The sequence below is a fragment of the Copadichromis virginalis genome, linkage group LG23, assembly GCF_057382275.1.
Source record: "Copadichromis virginalis isolate Kocher_CV1m ecotype Utaka linkage group LG23, C_Virginalis_male_GT1.1, whole genome shotgun sequence".
In the NCBI taxonomy this organism is placed as follows: Eukaryota; Metazoa; Chordata; class Actinopteri; order Cichliformes; family Cichlidae; genus Copadichromis; species Copadichromis virginalis.
In genome coordinates, this window is record NC_140639.1 from 47,608,092 (window position 1) to 47,634,424 (window position 26,333).

The 26,333-nt window shown below is 39.9% G+C and overlaps 2 protein-coding genes and 1 long non-coding RNA gene across 3 annotated transcripts; all 3 read right to left on the bottom strand.

Moving 5' to 3' along the window:
• Positions 1-9,183: 9,183 nt before the first annotated feature.
• Positions 9,184-14,926, bottom strand: LOC146681960 (OX-2 membrane glycoprotein-like). The gene is made up of 7 exons (XM_085448076.1): positions 14,818-14,926; positions 10,989-11,327; positions 10,569-10,868; positions 10,456-10,488; positions 10,250-10,346; positions 10,099-10,163; positions 9,184-9,483 (listed from the first exon to the last, which is right to left on the bottom strand). Exons 1-6 carry the CDS (start codon positions 14,879-14,881, stop codon positions 10,121-10,123), a joined length of 876 nt encoding a protein of 291 aa, XP_085304202.1. The 5' UTR covers positions 14,882-14,926; the 3' UTR covers positions 9,184-9,483; positions 10,099-10,120.
• A 2,960-nt stretch (positions 14,927-17,886) lies between these two features.
• Positions 17,887-18,543, bottom strand: LOC146681961 (uncharacterized). Its single transcript, XR_014917926.1, has 3 exons — positions 18,504-18,543; positions 18,325-18,397; positions 17,887-18,078 (listed from the first exon to the last, which is right to left on the bottom strand). It is a non-coding gene; the product is annotated as an uncharacterized LOC146681961 (long non-coding RNA).
• Positions 18,544-18,602: 59 nt separating this feature from the next.
• On the bottom strand, positions 18,603-25,545 carry LOC146681962 (OX-2 membrane glycoprotein-like). Its single transcript, XM_085448803.1, has 4 exons — positions 25,467-25,545; positions 19,924-19,986; positions 19,008-19,346; positions 18,603-18,919 (listed from the first exon to the last, which is right to left on the bottom strand). Exons 1-4 carry the CDS (start codon positions 25,543-25,545, stop codon positions 18,603-18,605), a joined length of 798 nt encoding a protein of 265 aa, XP_085304929.1.
• Between the last annotated feature and the right edge of the window lie 788 nt (positions 25,546-26,333).

Consider the following 26,333-nt stretch of genomic DNA (forward strand, 5'->3'; position numbering starts at 1 on the left):
TTCAGGTTGACTCTTTGTCTGGCGTTGGGCTCAGCTACTACAGTTACGGGTAAACTTTCAGCTGGTCTGATGCATATAAACGTTTAACAGGTTAGCTAAAAAGAATCATAAGATAATACATGTGTACATGATCATATAGTGAGACAAATAACAAAATATAATCGAGAATTATCAATTTAAAGTGCGATGTAAAGGCACGTGTGGCCATTTTGCCCCCTTTTATAATGGTACAGTCGATATGTCGCATGCGCTGTAGCCACTCCCCACACAACTAAATCTCCAGTGTTAAATTAACACTAGAGAATGTCTATATGGGTCCACTCCACTGAGTGTTAAATGAACACTTCTGACAGTGTTATATTTTTAAAGGTAACCTAGTCAGTTTTGAAGATTAACAATGACTAACGGTTCTGATTTTCTAACACTGGAAAATAACTCAAAATGTTAGAAATATTCCAGTGTCAGAAAATCAGCACTGCTCAGATTAGTCATTGTTAATCTTCAAAACTGACTAGGTTACCTTTAAAAATATAACACTGTCAGAAGTGTTCATTTAACACTCAGAGGAGTGGGCCCATATAGACACTCTCTAGTGTTAATTTAACGCTGGAGATTTTGCTGTGCATGGATCACCGAACATCTGCAAATTACTTACATGTCGACGACCTAAATCTGATGATTAACTTTTAAGGTTGAATTAAACTGGCTTCATACAGGAGTCCACAGTAAACGCCTTCACTGGACTTTAGTTAGTTTACATCTTCATGTCACAGCACTGTACACAAGTGAAACCCTGCATTATCATCCATCCATCGGCTTCCCATTTCCAGTTCATAGTCGCAGTCGTAACCCAGCTGACATAAAGCGAAAGGCGAAAAACATTCTTTCTCCACTAAATCACAGAGCAGTGTTGCAAGTTTTCCTCAAACACAGCGAGCAAGTTCTGGCGATAAGTGGAAACAAGGAAATGTCCTGTGCACTGACGCTGTAGTGCCATCTAGTGGGCTCACTCGGCAAGAAAGAGACAAATCCACACGAATGCAATGGTTTCAACCTAATATCAAGGCACGGGGTACTTTGGTTAGTCCCCCCTCACTCTCAACACATGATGTTTTTAACGCATCAGCCGCATCAGCTCAGGGACAACACATATTGTGTGCCAATAAACATCATTTTTTCCATCATTTTTTTCACCACAAACATCAATGAAATCTTTAAAAATGGGGGGGAATTAACTGCACAAAGTACTCACACAAAAACTGCAATGTGCAATTAATATTTTCAGAATGCTTCAGTGCATCAGTTGTTTGTCAAGCTTTAGCACATTTTTTTTTTACATTTTCTTTTGTTTACTTTTTATTTTGTCTGGAAAGGCACACACAAAAAGAGAAAGAAAGAAAAAAATTGTCAAAATTTAGTTGGTGGTGACGGTGATTGTTTAGTTGGTGTCACCATCACCTCTCTGTGAGGAGCAGAGAGCACTCGTGCTGCACATCCCACCTGTGTGCTGTGTTCACGTGAACCTGAGAGCACAGCTGTAGTGGTGACAGTGTATCTACTCTATGCATATGTACATGTGTGAACTGTTTAAATGACTTTCATTCTTGTGTTCCGATTTTTTACAATCAGATAATCAAAAGCTTCCATCCGATCACGTTTTCTAAAAGATTTGTGGTGGAAATCTGATATAAACCATGCAAGACACATTTTGTGAAATTTATTTAACTTTCAAAATGTGTTTATCAGCAGTACAGTGAGAATGTCAACAGTCTGCATGTTTTAAGACGAACACACTGTAAGCCTGCAATATTGAACTAAAATAACCTGCCATGCTCACAGAATACAGTCTGTTATCTTAATGTGTGCAAAGGAACTCATCTACATGTAGTAAATCTTCAGGACTACATGGAAACTTTCTTTCAGGAGGTTCAGTATGACACAAAGAACTTACAAAATCTTAAAAGTTTTATAGAGTTTCAGGTGAAAAGCTGCTGACATTTACTACACACATCTTCGATAAAGAGCACAGTGTTGATTGCACATTTACCATGAGAATAAACCGTTATACCCACAAAACCTGACAAAAATCGTCGTCGTTTTATTAGGTTGACAAATATCTCAACACTGAGTAATTGTAATATGACAGGCAAACGATTTAAGAACAGTTAAATCTACACGAACATTTATCTTCTGAAACAAAAAAGCAATCAACAGTGTTTAATACGAGTACCTGCTCTGAGATTTCTTCTTATACCCGACAAAGATACTGCACAACAACACCACAGACGACAGAATGACTGAAATCCTGATACCTTTTAGAAAAAAATGAGAAAGAAGAGTATAATAATTTGAACAACTATAAAAAAAAATAAAAGACTCAATGAGAAAACTGACTTTAAAACACTCCTAAATTCCTGGGATTAGATCCTGATTTCTCATTTAGCTCTGTTAGAAGAAACATAAGCATTACAATCACAAAGTAGTCATCATTTTATAAATCAGTGACTTCAAAAGAGTTTCATCATCATCATGAATCTTCACAGTCACCTCTCTGTGAGGAGCAGAGAGCACTCGTGCTGCACATCCCCCCTGTGTGCTGTTGTTACGTGAACCTGAGAGCACCGCTGTAGTTTATTTACACCTATTTACATCTTAATGTCATAACTGGAAACAAAAACACTGTACACAAGTGAAATTACAAACACCATTTACCATAATTAATTAGCAGGACAAAAGTAAATATGTGGAACATGAGACAAAACATTATTACATATACGTGCACATGTATACAATGTATATACAGTGTATAAAACACAGAGTACTGAATGAAAAAAACAATCAGCATTTGTGTTACACGTTCATCCGGCTGGTAACACCTTGTTATCCAGCATATTTGTTTCTGGCACTTAGCTGGTTCCACTTGTTTGAGAACCTTAAGGGTTAAACAAACAGTGATAGAAGACCTCATCCTGCTCCGTCGCGTTCCTGATTATTATGGAGCAGTTCTGTACAGTATGTTTAAACTTGAGCAAAGCCATGATTCACTCTCTGACCAGCAGTAGCGGTTTTTGATACGGGCGACACGGGCGGTTGCCCGGGGCGGCTTCGTGGTGGGGGGGCGGCATCACGGGCATCGGCAAAAAAATAAATAAAAAATACATTGCTCGTACTCATGCTGCCCCGATGTCAGCCAGCGCATATTGGGAATGGTACAGGCACCGATCGGTTTTCTCTCCCATTTGCTGGGAGTAAGGGCGCCCTCCGTTTGCGAGGTGCGCCTGCTGCTTGCGGCACAGGCACAGGGAGGAGAGGGCGGGGCGGCGGATGATTCACTGACCGGCTGGAGCAGCATCTAATAACCAGCTCGCAAAATAAAAAAAAAAATGAAAACAAACCAACAAACACGAAAACACCAGACATTATGATACAGACTTATAATTTGCACCGATGTTTTTTCTAAATTCTATACGCAAAAAGTGAGCGCGAGAGCCCTCGGTGCGCCTGCTCGCTGCTGAAGTCAAAGTAAACTTTATTGTCATCTCCGCTACATACAGTCCAGTATATAGAGAGACGAGACGACGAGGCTCCAGTTACAGCAGTGCAAGTAAACGAACAGTAAATATAAGAAGAGTAAGAAAATAAATATACACGTTAGGACTCGGGGTAAAGGGATCAATAACAATTTAAAATGTATAATTTACAGTTTGCTGATTTAAAGTCTCACACACAACATGTCAAAAGGGGAGGGGGGGCGGCTGCTTCCACATAGAGCACATTTCATTCATAATGTAAATCAGAGCCCATTATGTATTCATGATTTGAATCCTGGGTTGTGTGAAATCCCAGAAATAAACTAAAGTGAATCTGTGAACTAAGGTGTAGGTCTGTTAGGTTATGTTGTGGTGACCTTCGAGTTGGGGGATTTGTGTTCATACTGGAGTGCAAAATGAAAACCAATGGAAGATGGACAAGAAAAGGCCAAAGCCATCAGGTGCTCAGTTTAGAAAAAAGAGAAAAGGAGGAGAAACGAGCAAAAGATGCAGGTAAGCAGATGTGTCATTGGATAATGGCAGGTCATCCTGAAACAATCAGAATCAGAATCACAATACTTTATCAATCCCTAAGGAAATTATGTGCGTTACAGTTGCTCCAAGAAGAAATGGTAAAAATAGCAACAGTAACAGACTAAACTCCAAACAATACACTATGTTACAGATTTTAATATTAATTAGTCATTGTCAATTGTTGATTTGCCCTGTTCTCATTGTATGACAAATTATGATGGCTGTTTGGTATCCGTTTGCATGCATACTCTCTCTCTCCTCATATGTGTGTGTGTGTGTTTCTCTGGTGAAATTCAGTATGGTTCCTACAACAGTTTTATCCTTAATATGTTTTATGTGTGTGTGGCGGCGGGGGGGGGGGGCAGGCTAGGACCGCCACTGCTGACCAAAGTACTTGTTGTAGGTGACAACATTCACCTCCCCATCATGGGAGAATGGTAGATGTTGTTCAAATCATGTCATGTGATCTAAAGAATGTATTTCAAAGCCAAAGGATTTATGTTGAAGTTCACAAGAAATTTGACATTACATGTCCCAGTCATTTGTTCCAGTAGCCAGAGATCGGTGTGCCAGGGTCTCCTCTCTTTGCCACCATGTGGCACACATTGCACCTGACCATTACGGCGCTCCCTGTGGGTGGTGACATGTACGGATCATACATGTCTCCTCTTCATGCTGTGCCGAACCAGGCCCCATGGGCTAAGGCCTGGTCAACAGGCACTCTTCCTTGAGCACCCTCCCTGCTACAGGTCCCTGGTAATCCTTTTCCAGCTAGGGTTGTAGAGAACAGTTTTACAACAATTTCAACTGTTGTAATTAAATATGTCAATGTCTGTGTAGGTTGTCAGTCATGGTCGTGAGATCATGGTAGCAACTGGGCTTCTTTAAGTTTCGTAAAGAGGTTTCACCTCTCATCTAGTGAACTGAAGAAGCCTCTAAGATGAGAGGTGAAACATCTTCAAGAAACTGAAAGAGGTCCAGTCGCTTTCCTTCCAAGCTGCTTGGACTACATATATTTTATATGCATATTAGCATTTTACTCTGGGTGTTGCCCTACAGTCTACTTAAAACACATTTGCGTTCTTATATCTTTTACTCAAAAAAAATTAAAAGAAATCCAAAAGTTTTAAACGTACTTAACAAATGCTGAGTCCTTTTAGTAATAAACTTCAAATTTGTTCTCCTCAAAACCTCAGCATTTTTATCATGAATGAACAGACAAGCTCAGGGGCCATGTTATTCGATTTTACCTGAAAATCTGTTAGGAATCATTTACATTTGGTTGTTGGTATCAATATCAATTCCAGCAAGAAAAGAAATTATATCAATCGGATAAGTTTGGGCAATCGTGGCTCAAGAGTTGGGAGTTCGTCTTGTAATCGGAAGGTTGCCGGTTCGAGCCCCGGTTTGGACAGTCTCGGTCGTTGTGTCCTTGGGCAAGACACTTCACCTGTTGCCTACTGGTGGTGGTCAGAGGGCCTGGTGGCGCCAGTGTCCGGCAGCCTCGCCTCTGTCAGTGCGCCCCAGGGTGGCTGTGGCTACAATGTAGCTGCCATCACCAGTGTTTGAATGGGTGGATGACTGGATGTGTAAAGCGCTTTGGGGTCCTTAGGGACTAGAAAAGCGCTATACAACAACAACAACAACAACAATCTTTATTTATAGAGCACATTAAAAGCCCGGGGCATGCCAAAGTGCTTTACATGAAACAATAAAACAATAAAATGATTTACACTAAAACATCAGAATCATATAGGTGTGGGATTATGTTCACAGGTAAAAACCACTAATAGGAACAGTCAATAGCACACAGCTGTAGCAAGAGAACTGTACCATCATACACAGTGATAGAGGACATAGGCAACGCAACAATAAAATAATAAAATAATTAAGACTATAACGTCAGAGTCATATAGTGTGAGATTATGTTCACAGGTAAAAACCACTAATAAGAATAAACTATAGCACAGAGCTATAGCAGAGTAAAGCTGTAAAGCTGAACCATCAAACACAGTGATGGAAAACATTGACAGCACAGGACAACGCAAAACAACCAGACACATTAGAACATTAGGACAACTCACTAGAAGCAAGGCGAGAAATTAACTGGTAGGAAAAGCAAGTTCAAACAGATATGTTTTAAGCCGTGATTTAAAAGATTGAATAGAATCAGACGCCCGGATGCCAATCGGGAGACTGTTCCACAGCTCAGGTGCAGCTAGAGCGAACGCTCGATCACCTCTAGACTTCAAGCGAGATCTGGGCTGAACCAACAATGACTGTGAGGAGGATCTTAAGGCCCTCGTAGGAAGATATGAATTTAAGAGTTCCTTAAGATAACTTGGCCCTGTGTTATTAGTAATTTTAAAAGTAAACAACAGAATTTTAAATTGAATACGAAATTTCACAGGCAACCAGTGCAGATCAGCAAGGACGGGAGTGATGTGAGCAAACTTCCTAGTTTTAGTTAGAATGCGTGCAGCGGCATTCTGGACTGTCTGTAATCTATGTAAAAGGGTAGAGTGGAGACCATAATAAAGTGAATTACAGTAATCTAGTCGTGACGTAACAAAGGCATGGATAAGCTTTTCCAAGTCATTGTGCGGGATGTAATGTTTGGCCCTGGAAATAAGGCGAAGTTGGTAGAAACTAGATCTAACGACAGCAGATACTTGTTTGTCAAGTTTAAATGAGCTGTCAAGTAGCACACCCAGATTCCTAACAGTGTCAGGGAAAGAACTGGTGAGAAAACCAAAAGCATCATGAAGTTTGGCACGAAGAGCGTCACTGCCAAAGATCATAATTTCAGTTTTCTTATCGTTAAGGATAAGAAAATTTGCCAGAAGCCATTGCTTGACCTCGCACATGCACTCTCGAAAGTTACTCACGGACATAGCTAGATCATCATTCAGCTCAAAATAGATCTGGATGTCATCAGCATAATAGTGAAAGGCAATGTGGTATTTCTCCAAAATGACACTTAAAGGAAGCATATACAGTGAGAACAGGGTAGGGCCTAGCACAGATCCCTGGGGAACACCACAGCAAACAGGTACAGCGGAGGAGGAGGAGGTAGCCAAGTGAACCGAAGAGAGCCGATCGGAGAGGTAAGATTTAAACCAATCCAAGGCGGTGCCCTTGATGCCTACAGTGTGCTCTAGTCTCGCCAATAGTATGTTATGGTCAACCATATCAAATGCCGATGAAAGATCCAATAGCACTAGGACAGAGGGGCGTCCATTGTCAGCCATTAGTAAAAGGTCGTTAAAAACTCGAAGCAGTGCTGATTCAGTGCTATGGTGTTGTTTAAAGGCCGATTGATATTAAATTCTCAAGCGTATGTGGGGTAAGACAGTCTGACGTAGTAAATGAAAAGTTCACAAAAGAATTAGAAAATTTCAACAGAGTATCGGCATTCACAGTACGCGTAGGACAAAGAGGAGCCTCAAAGCGTGATCCGGTGTTGCCAAGGTCAAGATCGAAAATAACCGGAGAATGGTCGGAAAGTCCAGTGTTTCTAATTTCCTTAATACATATATCCACATCGTATGAAAAAACCAAATCAAGGGTGTGGCCCTTAACATGGGTAGGCTCATTCACCCATTGGGTAAGATTAAAAGAAGCAGTTAGTGCTAGAAAATCGTTGGCCAATTTGTCATCCATACAACAGACATGAATGTTAAAATCACCAGAAATAATAACAGAACCATATTTAAAAAGAATGGATCCCAAGAAGTCAGCAAATTCAGAAATAAACATCTTGTGGTATTTAGGCGGACGATAAACCACAACACACAGAGTAGTCCGAGGGGCAGTCAATTCCAATAACTGGGCTTCAAAGCTAGAATAGGTTGGGGAGGGTAGCAGCCGTGCTTCATGTTTGTTTTTAAAAACCGAGGCTAGGCCACCACCTCTACCAGTGAGCCTTGGTGAGCTAAAGAAGGCACAGTCAGGAGGGAGAAGCTCAGAAAAGGGGATAAACTCACCCGGAGAAGTCCATGTCTCCGTCAGAAATAGAACATCCAGTCCCGTGGTAAGGAAAAAGTCATTTAAGAGAAAGGCCTTATTTGAAAGAGACCTAACATTAAATAAAGCCATCCGAGTCCGAGGAGCTAGGTCATTAGCGGTAGCCCGTCGCAGGGTGTTTAGATTGCTGTGTTGAACACCGCGGCCAGGCGGTGTAATCCAAGACCGAGCAGAGTGATAGGCCACTGGGCAGGTAGGATAGGTATGAGGGCCAACAGGGCATATCCAGCGATGACTTAACAATTTAGCCGCAAAGCAGCTCCTGGAGTAGAAGATAAATCGTGACAGCTCACGACTTGCAGAAGGGTAATCCATAGCCATGGCTCTAATATAAGCCTTGACGCGAACGCGGGCACCACTCCTTCTACCCCGTTTCCTGAAGCGTTTCCTATGCAGAAAGGGAAAAGGTAAGTAGGTCGTTCTGGTGGAGGAGACGGGCGGCAGAGGAGTGGCACCACCCATAGCCCCATAACTGTCCAGACGTTGAGGACAGGAGAACCGAAGATTCAGGAGCGTGTCTCTATCATAAGTTATTAGCGTACAATCGCCTATAGAACATAAAACCAAGGATAAAATAACAAAGAGTACTACGCCGAAGCGCAGTTGAGGTCGCAGACGGTCAGCCATGCACACCGGCGCCATCTTGATTCCAAGCGACAAATACAGACCATTTACCAGGCCATAAGTTACTGACAATGTTTCATGTTAGCCACTCCTGCTGACTTTCAATTAATTAAAGTGAGTTAAATTTAACCCATGGGGTCAGAGCCGACCCCATTGGTTTACTAGGGAAACCATGGGGTCAAGTTTGACCCCAAATTTTTATTTTCTTGGATTTTCAATTTTTTTTTTCAAATATTTAAAAAACAGTGTAAAAATTAGATAGCATCAAGTACATGAAAATGGAAATGTACAGGACAATAATATTATTTAATGGTTTGCAAATGTTTCAGTGCAACACATTTCAGTGCTTATTGAACTTTTGTGCTATTCTGCTAAGGAAGAACATGGTTACATGTTTCTAAATGTAAAAAGGAATAACAACATTTAAAACTGTTGAAAAATAAAATAAAATAAAAATACATGTGCTATAAATACCGTATATAGCGCAGAGGATTATAAAAAAATTGAATTGTAACAATTTTAACTGTCAATGTAAATGTAACATTTGACATTTTCTTTAGTACAACTTTAATGCAGTTATTTGTCAAATTTTAGCACCGTTGTTTTAGGTAACACACTCTTCTTGAAAAAAATAAGTAAACAAAAAAAGTAAAGATTTTTCATTATGTAGTTTTGTTGCTGTTCATCACCACCACATGATGACCCAGATCATCATTTGGTGTCAGCAGGTACCCACTTGTCACGGTGTTTACCTGAAGATGTTTGAGTCCTTTAAATTAAAAAACAAAATCAAAGAAACAAGCATTATATCACTGCTCTGTCAATAATACAGAATCTAAAAATTCTAAACAAAGTAATAGCTTAGTGGAAAGACGCATCAGTTTGGTTGACATGCAGTTTACATTAGATTGTAAAAGAATAAAAAGCAGCTCTGGAGGTAAGTCAGAGAACTTCAAATGTCACAACATATTTTTAATTTTTACTTTCCATTGCATGTTTCACTACATTATAATTATGAGTTCACAATCTTAAAAGTCAACCTTTAATCAGTTGTAAAATGTTCCTCCAGCTATTTCTTACATTTTGAACTTATGGTGTCCTGTGGCAACATTTTTTTAGATGCATTCAGACAAACCGAATCAAAAATAAGCTAAATATTGTCATGAAATTATTTCTATTATTTTCACACAATAATAAAATGTCACATTTTATTACTTCATTACATTTGATATGCTTACTATATTCTGTTGTTATTAAATGATAGGTTCATGAGCTTTTCTAATTATTGAAATATGTTTTCATTTATATTTAACAGTAACCCAACTTTTTCACAACTCGGGTTGTAACTTCGTGGGTCCAGAATGACGGATCAAGAGTGACTTACCCCTTTATTTCTCATCGTAGATTCAGGTAGGTATAACATTCATCTCAACCTGCCTGTGTGACTGACTGAAATATTCAAGAACAGTTAAATCTGCACAAATATTTATTAACTGGAAAAAAAAACAATCAACAACACTGTTTAAGACGAGTACCTGCTCTGAGATTTCTTTCTATACCAGACAAAAATGAGTGCAGTAACACAGGCCACCAACAACATCACAGACAACAGAATGGCTGAAATTCTGATTCCTTTGATACAAACAGGAGAAAGGAGAATATAATAATTTATGCAGCTATCAGAAGACAATAGACTCAACAGGACAAAAAGTACATTTAAAACACTGAAATTTTAACGCACCTAAATTCCTGGGATCAGATCCTGATTTCTCATCTAGCTCCGGTAGAAGAAACATAAAAGTTACAATCACAAAGTAGTCATCAATTTATAAATCACTGAGTTCAGTTTCTCACCGTTATCATCATCATCAGGAATCGTCACCATCACCTCTCTGTGAGGAGCAGAGAGCACTCGTGCTGCACATCCCACCTGTGTGCTGTTGTTACGTGAACCTGAGAGCACAGCTGTAGTGGTGACAGTGAATGTAGCGTTGGTGTTGGACACACTGACAGTGTTGTACTGTGAGAAGCTGAGGTCTTGTTGTGAGACACTGAGTGTTACAGTGGGAGCAGGTCGACCAGTGGCTGAACAGGAAACAACCCACTCTTCAGTAGAGTTTGACTCTCTGACATCAACAGCAGGTTCATGCAGCTCTGTGAAGGATCAGGAAATGTAAGGAATATCTCTTTAACTTCACCAGCTTCTTACATTTTCATATCCACTATATTAGTTTGAGTCTTCTGTGGTTGGTTAAAGAAGGTAAAAGTTCTTACCATAGACTTGGAGGCAGGTTCTACCAATGAATGAGCCTTCAGGATAAGTGTTAAACAGACAGTGATAGCAGCCTTCATCCTGCTCTGTCACATTCCTGATGACTATGGAGCAGTTGTGTAGTCCAGTGTATTTAAACTCAACTTTATCTGTAAAGCCATCATTCACTCTCTGACCATAGTACTTGCTGTAGGTGGCGACATTTGTCTCCACATCAGGAGAGATTTTCTGCCATGTGACCTGAAGGATGTCTTTAGTCTCCAAGAGCTGACAGCTGAATTCAGCATCTTCTCCCACTGCTGCCAGCACAGTCTGCTGTGTTTGGACCACTGCTGTTAGAGCTGTAGGAGATACAGATCAAGATGTAAGGCACTTTGAATGTTCTAATGCAACAATTACATTAGCTCTCATTATTCCTGTATTTAACACCCAGTTTTACCTCCACTCTCACACTACTGTAAATAAGTAAAAAGGATTTTTAAAGCACTTTTAACAAAAAATAAAAAATCTCAAAGCACTTCACAATAAAATAAGAAATGAATATACAACATATTGATGTAAAAAAAAAGAAAAAAACTAATTAATTAAAAGCTGGTCTATCTAAAAATGTCTTCAGATGCTTTTTAAAACAGTTAATGGCGTCTTTACAGCATAAAAACAGTGGAAGAGAATTCCACGACCTGCCACTGTCTGAAAGACCGAATCACCCTGAGTTTTAAGTCGTGTGAGGCCACCAGCAGCCTCTCACATGATGACCTTAGAGCTCGGGAAGAGGAATGAACTTTCAGCAGGTCAGCTATATACTTGGGAGCTTGACCATGTAGCGCCCTAAAGGTTAAAATCAAGATTTTAAAATGAAACCTAAAATTTACTGGCAACCAATGAAGAGAAGCCAAAATTAGAGTGATATGTCTCTGCCGTAGGGGAGATCAGGTATGGCTGCAACCCCTTTTGCTTTAGCACAGGTAACTCAATTAAATTTGGGGCTAGAGCGCTCAAGCTTTTACACAAAATACCCACTTTTGTTTCCTATAAATGACATCTATTCAAAGCCCTGCAAGAATGCCACAGACCTTGTGTATTAACGTTAAATACATTGCATTTCTTTTTTACAATCTGCCCCAATATCTGGGTGGGTTGTAACACATGCTGGGGAGAATGGCAAACATTAGACAAAAGAAACAAAAAGGGAGTCCACACCAGAGAACATACTTCAAAAAAGGGGTTTATTGGAATACAAGAAGAGTCTCGATCTGTATTTCTCTGACTGATCATAATGTTTTCTGTTACATTAATTATGTTTCTCTTTCTTTGAGTTACCTGATTTGGGGTATGGCTGAGGACTTTAAAAACAAAATGTCAAAATACCAACCATGTGCTATCAGAAACAGGGGTGCTTAGGTTTATGTGCGCTATTCTGTGCTTATTTAGTACAGAATAGTCCCCCTCCACTATATTTAAGTGACCTGCTAGGGGGCTTGCTAATTATGTCTTTGAATTCTGTCCTTTTGCAATTTTTTTGAGTGTTAAAATAAAAAAAAAACATTTTGAAGACATTTTTCCTGTGTCCTCTTTGCTGCTTGGTCCCTCACAATATTCTTTTAACTTTGTTACTTTTTTCCTGTTACTCTTCTGTCAGCTTTTGCAATGGTGTGCAGTATCAGCTCAGTGTTACATGGCAGAGTCGACATTCCTTTGTAACTGATGTTACTGACTCGCCCTTCGTTGAGACCTCCATCAGATGCCTTTTCTATTTTTAAATATCAGCAGGCACACCCCTATCAGTCTGTCTTTTCCACTATGAAGGCATGCTGTAAAAGTATATGCGTAAGCATATTTAAAATCAATTTTTCCGCTACAACACCACAAATACAAGGATATTTGCACACACTTGTGTAGAGATCAGTATCCTGTTTGCAACAACTGCCTTTTTGTGTTTGACAAAAGGCAAGTATTAACTCACAGGACATATGAGAGTCATAAGATTCATAACTCTGTCTGCATAAACACGCTTTCACTGAATTATGCCGGAGAATGCAGGAGAAACAAAAACCGGTTTGTGTTCACCCGTCACCAGTTAAATCATTTCCATGAATGTTAAATATGTTGTTAAAGTTAAAGAGTTTGTAGAATCAAATGTTAAAATGTGTCTTCTTAGTCTGGAATTTGTTCTATATATGGAAAAAAAAATTGTCTGACCACTGGGGCAGCTGTTGGGGCTGAGTCTGAAGGCATTGATGATTTTACTGCCATGGGTGGAGGGCCAGTGGTCCAAGCTGTGCACGTCTATAAACCCCTCTTTAAATCATTGCAGGATGGAGAAACAGGAATTCTTGAGTGATGAAGACTGTTGTTTTGTCCTTAATGATGATCCTGCTAGATTTTTATACTCTTTGAATTCCCACCAATTGATGTTTCCTGAGTAAAAGGTGATTACAAAGTAGCTAAAGCCAGAGCCCTGGAATCGTAAGTGCAGAGACTAAACCAAGTTTATTATTATTATTATTATTATTATTATTATTATTATTATTAATAATAATAATAATAATAATAATATATAGTATACTATATTTATCCCCGTGGGGAAATTCCTCTCTGCATCTCGTGGCAGTCCTAGCCCGTTTGGCGCCCTGGGCGAACACTCCCTCTGGCGCCCCCCCCCACACACACACACACACAAAACATATTAAGTAAGTAATAAAGTATTCTGATTCTTAATGTTTTAGGATACATGACCTGCCTTTGTTGACCGCAGCACAACGAGTTTCCCCTTGTTGCATGAGAGTCTGTGATGTTTTAAGAGTTTGAATCGCGAGCCGATCACATTTCTCTGTAAAAATTTCAAGCACTTCAATAAACAAGCGAGCAATTCCACCTCTCATTGCGTAAAGTTGACAGCGCGTCAGGCAAATAGGCAGGCTCAATCCCCGGCCTCTAGCGACTGTGGAAGTCGCTACACTCCTCCTCTTCTTTTCTCTCTTTAAACTTTAAAAACGGGTTGTGTGTGAGACTTTAAATCAACAAAATATAAAATATACATTTTAAATTGTTATTGATCCCTTTACCCCGAGTCCTAAAAAGTGTATATTTATTTTTTTACTCTTCTTATATTTACTGTTCGTTTACTTGCACTGCTGTAACTGGAGCCTCGTCGTCTCGTCTCTATATATGCTCGACTGTAAGTAGCGGAGATGACAATAAAGTTTACTTTGACTTCAGCAGCGAGCAGGCGCACCGAGGGCTCTCGCGCGTATAGAATAGAAAGTCTGTATCATAATGTCTGGTGTTTTCGTGTTTGTTGGTTTGTTTTTATTTTGACAGACAGAGAATCCCCCCCGCCGGCCCGTCCTCTCCTCCCTGTGCCGCAAGCAGCAGGCGCACCTCACAAACGGAGGGCGCCCTTACTCCCAGCAAATGGGCGATAGAAAACCGACGGTGCCTGTATCATCCCTATGCGCTGGCATGATGTCGGGGCAGCATGTGTACGAGCAATTTTTTTTTTTTGCCGATGCCTGTTATGCCGCCCCCCACCACGATGCCGCCCCGGGCAACCGCCCGTGTCGCCCGTATCTAAAAACGCTACTGCCCCAATGATAGTAACGCCTAAATACTCAGCTACACACACAGAAAACACTCTTTTATGCTGCCTGTGGTTCCACCTGTATCACAACATTTTCTAAGAGGTTACTTCACCATAGCGACCTACCACCACTACAACAGAAATGTGCCATCACCTTATGAGGGAACAAAATTAATTCATTTTCACTGAAGTCTCAAAAGTCTCACAAAAAACTCATATAGTATAATCATTAGCATGCAGTCTCTTCTCACCTTTTTCAAAGGCTCCAAAAATAAAAACAGCAACAAGATAAGGTGAAACTCCAAAAAAGGACATTTCATATAAACTTTATTCAGGCTGACACTTTGTCTGGCACTGGGCTCAGCTACTACAGCAAACTGCCGCATGTGCCACTCCCCATGATCACTGAACAGCTGCAAATGATTTACATGTAGATCCAGGGCCGTGCAGAGACGTTTAAAGGGGCGGGTGCTCAAAGTTAAAAAGGGGCACATTGAACCAGGCTGAATAACAACAACACACATTCATCAAGAATCTAATATGGGCAACAAGGCAAAGCAAACGTAGCCTATGTTTTACCTGATGGGTACAATGTTGCTGTTGAGGTGTTTCTGCTGCTCCTGCTGCTGATAGGAGGGCAGGGCTGTGTTGATCTGAGACTGTAGGCATTAAAAAGTCCACAGGAGAGATGGTAGCTGATTAAACAAGTGTCATGAGATAATAACAAAATGCAAAGATTGGTGACAGCGCTTGGAACCATAAGGCAACAAAAATCTGTGAGAAATAATTTAGGCTCTGCCTGTGAATCACTCTTTGCTTCTCTTCTTCCTTCCATCATTTCATATATCACTCTCCACTTGCTGTCTATCTGAGAACAAGGCACAACTTGCTATTGCAATAAACTATAATCTAATTATCCACACCTAACAACTCTTGCACTTAATCTATAATAAAATGATGACAGAAAAATGTTATAGCCCTGCCTTTAGTAGCCTCATACAGCTCCTACTGTTTCCTCCTCATGTCCTTACCAGCCATGTCTGCACAATGTTATATCATGAGTAATATTTTTTTTTAAAAATCCATCTAAATAAAACACACACATGCACACACACACAGTGACATTTTAGACCTTCTTCAGAATACTGTATATACTATGGGCATCACTGTGCTGATCCAGAATCCTTACATTATTATTTATTACTAGAGCTACAATAATAAAGCAATGAGGAGGGGGAAGTAATAAATATGAAATAATGTATTTATGATGATTCCATTTGTTTCACTATCCACTCTGTGCAGGGCAAAGCTTATTACACTTTTAAACTGTAGAGATACAATCATTTTACTGCTGTAAAATCCAAATTTTTGTCTTATTTAAAACATAAATCTAATATAATCTGCATCTTAATGTATGTTTTTTTAAAATACAGCGTGTGTTTTTAATATATTATGATTATAATAATAATTATGTGGACATGCATATTAGATCGTTTTTAGTGAAATATAATCCCCCCAGAAGGGCAGGAAATGCTCTGTAACTTACTTTAAAACTAAATATGTTCCCTAAAACGGTGACAGAGCTACAGACCCATGACAGCCTTACACAGGTAGCCAGCAGCTATGACTACTTGTGCAGTTAATAAAAGGACAGGTAATGTTTGTCACGCTGTTGCACACACAGCACGCTCGTTTGTTTCAGTTCGTCAGCTGCAACAAGACAGCTTACCAACGTGTACGTAATAAGCTAATACTCCTGTGTGCTACACACTACAGTGTACGCTGTACAGCTACTTACTGGGTTTGTCGCATCAGTCTGTGTCTCTGAGTTAACTTGTGTTTCTCCTACAGCTCCGGACCGCAACAAATGCGCGTGCTCTTTGTGAGCTCGTTCCCGGCTCGTAACCAGCGCGTTCTGCCGTCAAGGGCGATCATTGGTTAAATGTGATCATGTGACTGATGCAAGCCAGATCCTTTTATTTAGCAAAACTGTGATTAATAGTTAAATATTATTGTTGAGGGGCACAGACAGGACTCCGCACGCACACACACATTAAAAAAAAAAAATGTTTTTTTTTTTAAAAAGTTGCCTCAACAAAAGGGCACCTTGGGCACCCATCAGGAAAGGGGCGGGTGCTCAAGCCCCTCTAGCCCCCCACATCACATGGGCCAGCATCTGGCCAATCCACCACCTTTCATTCATTTCATTCATTGTTACAAAAAAACAAACAAAAAAAAAACCAAAAAAAAAAAAAAACCAACGGCCCATAAAAACGAAAAATCACAAGACATGGAAATTTTGTATTTACATTCAGTCTGAAAAAATGACATCTGCTATGTCGGCCTATATACTGAGTTACATGTGCAGCGGTACAAAGTTAACTGAGCCACAGCATTAAGATTTTTGTGTTTCAAAACATGCTTTAATCCTTAAAATGAAAGTAAAACATACTTTCTCCACTACAACACAGAGCAGTGTCGCATGCTTTCCTCAAGCACGGTGAGCAAGTTTTCGTGATAAGTGAAAACGAGGAAATGTCCTGCGCACTGACGCTGTAGTGCCATCTAGTGGGCTCACTCGGCAAGAAATATAATCCACTCAAATGCAGTGGTTTTAACCCAGCATTACGGCACGGCCTGCTTTGGTTAGGCCCCCTTCACTCTCAACACATAGTGTGTTGAACTTTAACACGTGCTGCATCAGGTCAGGGACAACACATGTTGTGTGCATTTTGACACAATGTGTGCTTGTGTGCTTCCTCAGGAAGTTCAGTATGACACAGAGAACTTACAAAATCTCAAAAGTTTTATAGAGTTTTAGGTGAAAAACATTTACTACACACATCTTCGATAAAGAGCACAGTGTTGATTGCACATTTACCATGAGAATAAACCGTTATACCCACAATACTTGACAAAAATCGTTGATATCGTTTTAGTAGGTTGACAAATATCCCAACACTGAGTAATTTAAAGTTTGAACAATGTATATGTTGATTTAAAAAAGAAAAAACCTATTGTTTTATTGACCAGTAAATGTCTCAACATGCTCCCCATGAATAAGCCGAGACCCCCAGTGGCCGTTTTTTGCAACTTCAGGTTTTCATGGTTGCTTGTATTAGGAGGAATTACTGCAATAAAAGCAATTTAATCGATCAGCTAAAATTATTGATGAGAACAATTTCAGGTTAGTCACTCCTGCTCATTCTTACACTTTTTGTTTCAAGTAGCTTAATGTTAAAAAATCTGCCAAAAACACAATATTGAATAAATATAAAAATAGATAAATAAAAGCAGAAACTACTGAAGTAGAAACTGCAACATGAGTAAAAAGGAATGCTTTGTGTGTGAGTGTTTTTCTTTTATCTTTTCAAATTTTGTTAAAAAAAGACCAAAAACAAAAACAGAAGATGGACCAGTAGAAACAATTTGTCAAAACATTTCTTGCTGGTAAAGGTGAAAGTCGTGGATCGTGGTGTAATCGCTGAAACCTCTATTAAGATGATCCAGATCTACAAACACCAGAAAAAGAAAAATATTGCATGTCACTCTTAAGGTTGCAAAATCAGAGTATTCTGGAAAGAGGGATGGCTTGGAAAAAACAAATACAAGTTCATCAGAGTTTGATTAGTCAGAAGATGAGCTCTCTCTGTGACAGACAACAGATTTAACAGTTAAATCTGCGCAAACATTTATCAGCTGAAACAAAAACAAACAAACAACAACATCGTTTAAGACGAGTAGATTTCTTTCTATACCAGAAAAAGATGAGCGCAGCAGCACAGAGCACCAACAACACCACAGACGACCGAATGGCTGAAATCCTGGTTCCTTCGAGGCAAACAGCACAAAGAAGAGTATAATAATTTAAACAACTATCAAAAGTCAATAGACTCAATGATAAAACTTACTTTAAAACATACAAATGTTAACACACCTAAATTCCTGGGATTAGATCCTGATTTCTCATCTAGCTCTGGTAGAAGAAACATAAGCATTACAATAACAGTAGTCATCATTTTATAAATCAGTGACTTCAAAAAAGTTTCTCACCATCATCATCATCATCAGGAATCGTCACCATCACCTCTCTGTGAGGAGCAGAGAGCACTCGTGCTGCACATCCCACCTGTGTGCTGTGTTTACGTGAACCTGAGAGCACAGCTGTGGTGGTGACAGTGAATGTAGCGTTGGTGTTGGACACACTGACAGTGTTGTACTGTGAGAAGCTGAGGTCTTGTTGTGAGACACTGAGTGTTACAGTGGGAGCAGGTCGACCAGTGGCTGAACAGGAAACAACCCACTCTTCAGTAGAGTTTGACTCTCTGACATCAACAACAGGTTCATGCAGCTCTGTGAAGGATCAGGAGATATCATCAACATGTTCTTACAAACACACCAGCTGCAAACACATTTATGTCAAGATGGTAAAAGTTCTTACCGTAAACTTGGAGGCAGGTTCTACCAATGAAGGAGCCTTCAGGATAAGTGTTAAACAAACACCTATAGCAGCCTTCATCCTGCTCCGTCACATTCCTGATGACTATGGAGCAGTTCTGTAGTCCAGTGTATTTAAACTCAACTTTATCTGTAAAGTCAGTATTCACTTTTTGGCCAAAGTACTTGTTGTACGTGGCAACATTTGTCTCCACGTCATGTAAGCTTTTCTGCCATGTGACCTGGAGGACGTCTTTAGTCTCCAAGAGCTGACAGCTGAATTCAGCATCTTCTCCCACTGCTGCCAGCACAGTCTGCTGTGTTTGGATCACTGCTGTTAGAGCTGTAGGAGTTAAAGATCAAGGCACTTTAAATATTCAGTTCAAGTCCAACCCTTACTCACACCGAATGTAACACATGTAACACACACTTATACCTTCATTCTCACACTCACATGCTGCCCAAGTAGTTCTGATGCTAAATAAACGAAAGTATCAAAGAAAATGTTTTTCGTATTAACTGAATGTGTACCAGTCAAGTACATTTCGTTTGACCAGATTCCATTCAATGCAACACTTTACATTTTTCTTATGAGATCACACTTTTTCTTTGCTAACCTCTTCCTTTGAGTACTTTCCTCTAGCCCACACTCTTCCTTCTTAAATTAGTAAATACTCTTAAATGAGTAAATAAACCATCATGTGGATAAGAGAGAAACAAAGAGACCGTTGAATTGTCAGCAGCTCTTAAGAAATTTCACCTCCTTTAAGTTTATTACCTCCTTCTGCTGCTCCGCTTGACAGGAACCACCCGTCAAATCTACTTTCTGCAGTGAAATCCACTTCACTACAGAAGCTCACCACAGAGCAATAAATCGCCACGCATTAAGTGTCATAAAGAAAACACAGTATCTCCCTCACCTTTAGAAAAGATGGCCACCAAAGACATGACGATTATGACTGCGAGAGAATTCAACAGACAGCCTGTTCAAGAATAAATGATTTCAAATGGGCCCCTTACCTTCAAAACAGGAGGGGGCGGGGTGCTTCCTGATAAAGCTAATTTCATTCATAATATCGTCAATCCAAGCCCATTATGTCACAATTAATTCTTCCTGGTTTGTGCCAATCGCAGGGGAAAAACGATACAAACCAAATGTGCGCACTAAGGTGCAGGTCTATTAGTTTACGTTATGACGATTCTCCGATTGGGAGGGGTGTTGTTACGGAGTGCAAAATGAACACCGATGGAAGATGGACAAGAAAAGGTCAAAGCCATTAGCTGCTCAGTTTAGAAAAGGGAGAAGAGGAGGAGAAGCGAGCGATGTGTCATCATGGAGAATGTGTGACGAATTATAATAGCTGTTGGTTGGCTGTTTGCATACTGTGCTACGCTAAAACCGGATGACAGTATAATGTTGTAGTCTAGCTGACTTTGCAAAACAACAAAAATCCTCACACTATTAAGTTGCATTATTTAGGAACTTACTGTAATTACAAAGTAATGTATTACAATAGTCATGAACACCACAACTCCATGAAAGCATGGAAAAAATGGTAGTGAGGATTAAAAAGGTGAAACAATTAGCAAACAAGAGACGGCACTTCTGCAGGCTGAGAAAATAAGATAGAGAGCAGTACTGACTCATAATGCAGGAGTGCATTAACCTTGTCCAGAAAGGCTCTTGCAGTCACAGCAGCTACCATGTTACCATGTACAAAACAAACTAGCAGGATCACTTCAACAATGGTTGATGATGTCAAGCTTGGAAATTTTTTTCTCCATAACTCTAGATTGCACTACAGATAGCCACACTGAACATCTGTCGGTTGTGATTCGGATTGTGTCATTACAAGAGAAAATAGTGAAAGAGGTTTTGATTGAGTTGAGAAACCACACCAAAGCCCAGTCTTTGTCTGAGGAGGTGGGATTATACAGATTCAGCATTTGTACAAGGGTGTGGTATGACATCCTGAACCAAACCCACCATGTGAGCAAACTCATGCAGTCTCCCAACATGCATGCGATGTAGCAGTCAACCTGCTCAAAAAGACAGAGCGAGGTCTCTACAGCTACAGGGCAACAGGCTTTGATTCTGCACAAATGTCAGCCAAGGATATGTGTGAGGACATGAACATAGAGGCTGTTCTGCCACAGAAAAGACTGAGATCTACAAAGCAGCACTTCTCTTACAAATCATTTGATGAGCCATTGAGTGATGCCTTAAAGAAGCTGTAGGTGACCTTTTTAATGTTGCTGTTGATGCTGCAGCGTCTTCCATCCATTCGGGATTCACCACATTAGAAAACTAACACATTTTCCAAATCTCTCAAATGATGACCTCACTGAACAGTGTGAGGCCCTCAGTGCTACTTTGCTTTTTCAAGGCCAATTAGAGTTGGATGCCAGAGATTACGAATTTGCCTGACTTAGCATCAACATCGCTGACCTCTCTTGAGCTGCTGAACGTTTTGCATGACAAATGTAACCACATTTCTGGACTGCTCTGAGAATTGTAGTCACTCTGCCTCTGACTGTGGCTTCAGGAGAGAGGAGCTTTTCAAAGCTGAAGCTTGTGAAGAGATATCTGAGGTCCACTATGTCTCAGGAACGCCTCACTGGCGTTGCCATCATCAGCATCAATCATGCAATTGCTGACCAGATTTCATATGATGACATTATTGATGACTTTGCACCAAGGAAGGCAAGAAAGGTTCTGATTTAGATGACAATTATTTCGTATCAGTGTGTGTTATGCAAAGTGCAATCATGTTAATTCTGCAATTTGGGAATGCCTTATTCTAATTGCGTCTGCCATTTTTACTTATTTAATATTATAGTGTTATAAGCATGTCTTATTTTGACTTCTGTGTGTGCCTGTTTCACAATTAAAGATCAGTTTCTTCCAATTTACATTTAAGTTACTATATTTGCTGATTTGTTTATAAATTCCATCTTATACACTAAGTTTATTTTCCCAGAAACCACATGCCAAATCTCACTGTATGTCCTGTCTGCAGTGAAGTACACTTTACTTTATACGATCACCACACAGCAAACTGACTACAGCAAATCAGCACGCATTTAGGTCGTAAAGAAAACAGTCGCTCACCTTCTGAAAAAAATCGCCAGCAAAGAAGAGACCAGTGTGATTGTACGCCCAGCCATGTCCCTTTCATTAATAACAGCAACATGACATATTACGCTCAGTGTGATATCACTGATTCCATAAGATTCAATATTTTGCAAAACGTCTGCTATTGTACAACACACTTATTCCTCGTTGTCCCCTCTTCTGTGTGTAGTGGAATAGACCATTGTGCATAAGTTACTTTCACTGGTTGAATGGTGCACATAAAGACTTCTGTGCCAAACACATTCAAAACTTTCACCTTTTGTTCCATACTTCCACTGACATCACTGAATCACGTGGCTCCTTTACATAAGTCAAACTTTCTGAACAGTCTAAAAAACAAAATAAGTCAAATTAATTAACATTAAAAACATACAGAAATGTCGGAAATCACTTTCTGGCACAACATCCAGCAAAGAGGGACTCGTGGAAATGGGTCGAACAGAAAGGAGTGGGTGTGGGTTAATCAATGGGCGCCGTTTATGGGCACCGACCAGGGAGTAACGGGAAGGAGAGGGTGGTTACGGAGCTGATCAGTTATTGATTCTGACAGACTGAAGCACAAACTCAACTTACGTTGCTTTTTTTTCTGAGAGCTTTGTGAGTTTAAGCATCATGTATACGATCTCTTCGGTGGCCTTTGAATACAGAAGGATATTTTGAAAGTAGCGCCGTTGTTTCCTGCATGTGTTGCTGAATGTAGCTAGCTAGTTAAACATCAACACTAACTCCGCTTACTTCTCACAGCAAAACATAAAGTCGTCATGTCAACAGCATCTGAAAAAATTATTTTTGGTGGTTTTTATGTGCTGCAATTTTGTGTTGTGCGTGTACTTGGTGTTTGGTGTATTTTCATTCATTAATCTCTTTCACCGTGTGAGGTGCATTTACCCACATCCTCATCCAGCAACACACAGCAACATGCTATCACTGTTATGAAACACCATGCTGTTTTTAGAGGAAATACTCAGGTACTTAGTACCGATAAAGTGTCAAAAATGTACTCGAAGAATGACAAATGTAGTTAAAGTGCAACTGTAAAAGCACATTACACAGATTCAAGTCAACTTAATGCATGAACTGATTCTAGGCTCTGAGGTCACAGCAAGAATAAATTATTTCAAATGTAAGCCAGCCAGTGTTTACATCCACTTAGGAGACGCACAGCCTCATAAAACATGATCTGAAATACAAAACCGAAGCACTTTTACATTCCACAACTGACTTTCAGCCAGGGGCGTAATTTCCAGGGGGGTTAGGGGGGTTATGACCCCCCCCCCCCCCCCCCCATAATCAGATCCAACCAATATAGCCCCCCCCAATAAAAGTATGAATTATCTTGCAAAAATAGGCTGTTGATTTTCTTTACTCATTTCAGTTATTACCAGCAAAATAGTTGCATTTTTAATCATCTGGGAATTTACCCAGATTTAATTACCCCCCCAATGTTCAGCACAAAGTTACGCCGATGCTTTTAGCTCATAGTGTATTAACCCACTATCGCTTTCAAGCTGGCTTTCTTTAGCCCCTCCCATTTCTGCATAAAGAGTAAAAGGAAAAAACAAACATTCATCAGTGAAGTTTTGGTGAAATGATGGTTCCTTCTTAAGAAAAAAGCAACCAGTTATTTTCTTCAGCAGGTGTCATCACACAAAAAAGACTGTATTCTTGCATATGACAGTGTTGACGAGACTGCACACTTTAGTGATACCATCAACATATACTGTTAATGGTTCATTCTATTGACCTAATTGGACCAAATTAAAAGAGATTCACCAAACTGCTGGATTATTCTTAAATTGCTTTTTCAAAGTTTTAGCATTTAATTTCAACACGAAATCTTGGCCATCAGCACAAAACCTACAAGTGTAAAGACATACCCGCGAAAGGAACAAAGCTTTGTCAAAATCCATGGTGACATGAAATAGGAGTACTTTTATAGGCATCTAACCAGGAAAACAAGAATATTTTAATTATCGTTCAACAAGTACTGCATCAGAGCATCTCGTACTCCTCTGCAATGAAAATCACAAGAAGTCTCATAAGTCTCTCCATGATTTTCACGCAGATTGTTCAGAGAACTACAATTCTCTTTCCAGACAGAAACAGGAGTAAAACCTTTGCTTATATTGTTTTTGTTTGTTTGTTTTTTGTTAGGCTCTTTCACACTCCTTCATCATGTGTGTTCATTGTTGAGCCACTAATTTGCGCTGTTCCTTGTAGGTCATTATTGAAAGGAACTCACTGCAACTTTCTATATAAATTGGGACACTGTTAGTAGAGAAAATAGAAACGGAACAGGACAGCCGTGCTCTGCCAGCACCACACCTGTTATTAACATATTTAAAGTGAAAATTAATATTAATTACCCCTGATAGTCCCTAATCCCCTCTTAAATACTCATCTGCACTCACTTTAAAGAATTTTCTTTCAAAAGGTCTAACTTACATATTATCATTAATGTGCAGTTTCTTCTCAACTTACTCAAAGGCTCCAGGAATTAAAACAGCAACAGCATAATGTGAAACTCCGAGCACTGACATTTCATCCAAACGTTATGTACTCAAACTAATTTTCAGTGTCTGGTTCGTCACCTCAGCGCTTCAGGTCAGAAGCGCAGCAAACACGAGAGCAGTTTCTAATGTCTCACTGAGTGGGCCAAAGTCTCCCACTCTACATCGTTATAACGAGGCCAGAGATCTTTCTGATGTATCTTGAGTCGATCTGTCCCTGTGTTAATGAAAATAATGTTTCTGCGCAGGGTGCGTAAATGTGCATGTCTTTTTCAGCGGGCGGTGTGCTCCGGGTACTTATAAAAATTCTAGTTTCTAAGGTATAAAATACGTAGTAGTCCATTCCTCTTTTTACATTCCAATATACTGTATCTCCAAAGTACGTTCGTCTTGCAACTACCACCACACGGCAGACAAGACAAAACTGAACCTCAGTGGTCTGCACAGGGCACACATGTCAGGCGCGCGCGCGCGCACACACACACGCGCACACACAGACACACGTGTGCAATTCTTACAACTGCGATGTTTCTTAAGACACAACAGTCAATGTATGTAATAAACCTATTTGCGCACAGCTGACCACTTATCTTAGAACTTATCTTTTTCTCTCTCTCCTCGCAGTTCAAGAGCAAGACCAGATTAATGCGTTCCCTCCAAAATCAGAAAACCTGTCACAGCAGCTTCACCCACCACTCTTAATGGGTTGTGTGCTTGTAACAAATTAATGGACGTGATCTGTCGTTGTGTAAAAACGTCTAACTCGCATGCTGCCACACACCTATGTGTGTAATATTAATGTACACTTTTTACTCACCTTTGTGAAAGAGTCCACAAGTAAAAACGGCAATAACGTAGTTTACAGTTCCAAACTGTGACATCTTCACTCCATACATCCCTCCAAAGATTGAAACAAGCGCAAGACGCTTCCACGGTGATGCCTAAAGTATTCTTCACGAGAGCACATAAGCCAACAGCAAAAATGATATGTGCGGGAGAATATTACAATATCTTAATTCAGTACAATCCTAGTCAACACGCATCGCCTAATTACCGCTGTTAACTGCGCGTGTAACCCGGTTTTCCCCTCCTCTCATTCTCTTTATATTGTGCAATCCTCGCTCTCCACCAGACGAAGTGTTTTCCTGTCTCCTCTGCTCAACCCGCTACTGTACTCGATGAAAGAGTAAATGAACGCTTGAGCACTCATATATCAGAGGTAACGGCCTACTTTGTTTTCTTTCTGCAAAGGTAATATAAATGACACATGAAATGAAATCCCGTACATAGAAATCACAAGCACTCCGTGTGTTGGTGGTAGAAACTAGAATCAGCAAACTGATGTGCTGCCAAGTATCTGTGTACTACAGCTGTGCAATGTTTCAATCAAACACTTCTCCAGGCACAGTTTATTCTCATAAATAGATTTACTGTAGCAGGTGAGAGAGAAAAAAATCATAAACATGAAATAGATAGCAGGAGGAAACATCTGATGCTTCCTAAGAAAAAATATCACATTAACTTCTAAACTGAGAGAATTTGAGAACCAGTATATCGATGTGAAAAGCCTCGCTTCTGCCACATTTTGGTTGGGTGTATTATGAATGTGTGGATGCATTTATCAGATAGGAATATTGTTTCTCCGTGATTCCAGGTCAAAACGTCTTACCTTTAGACTTGGAGG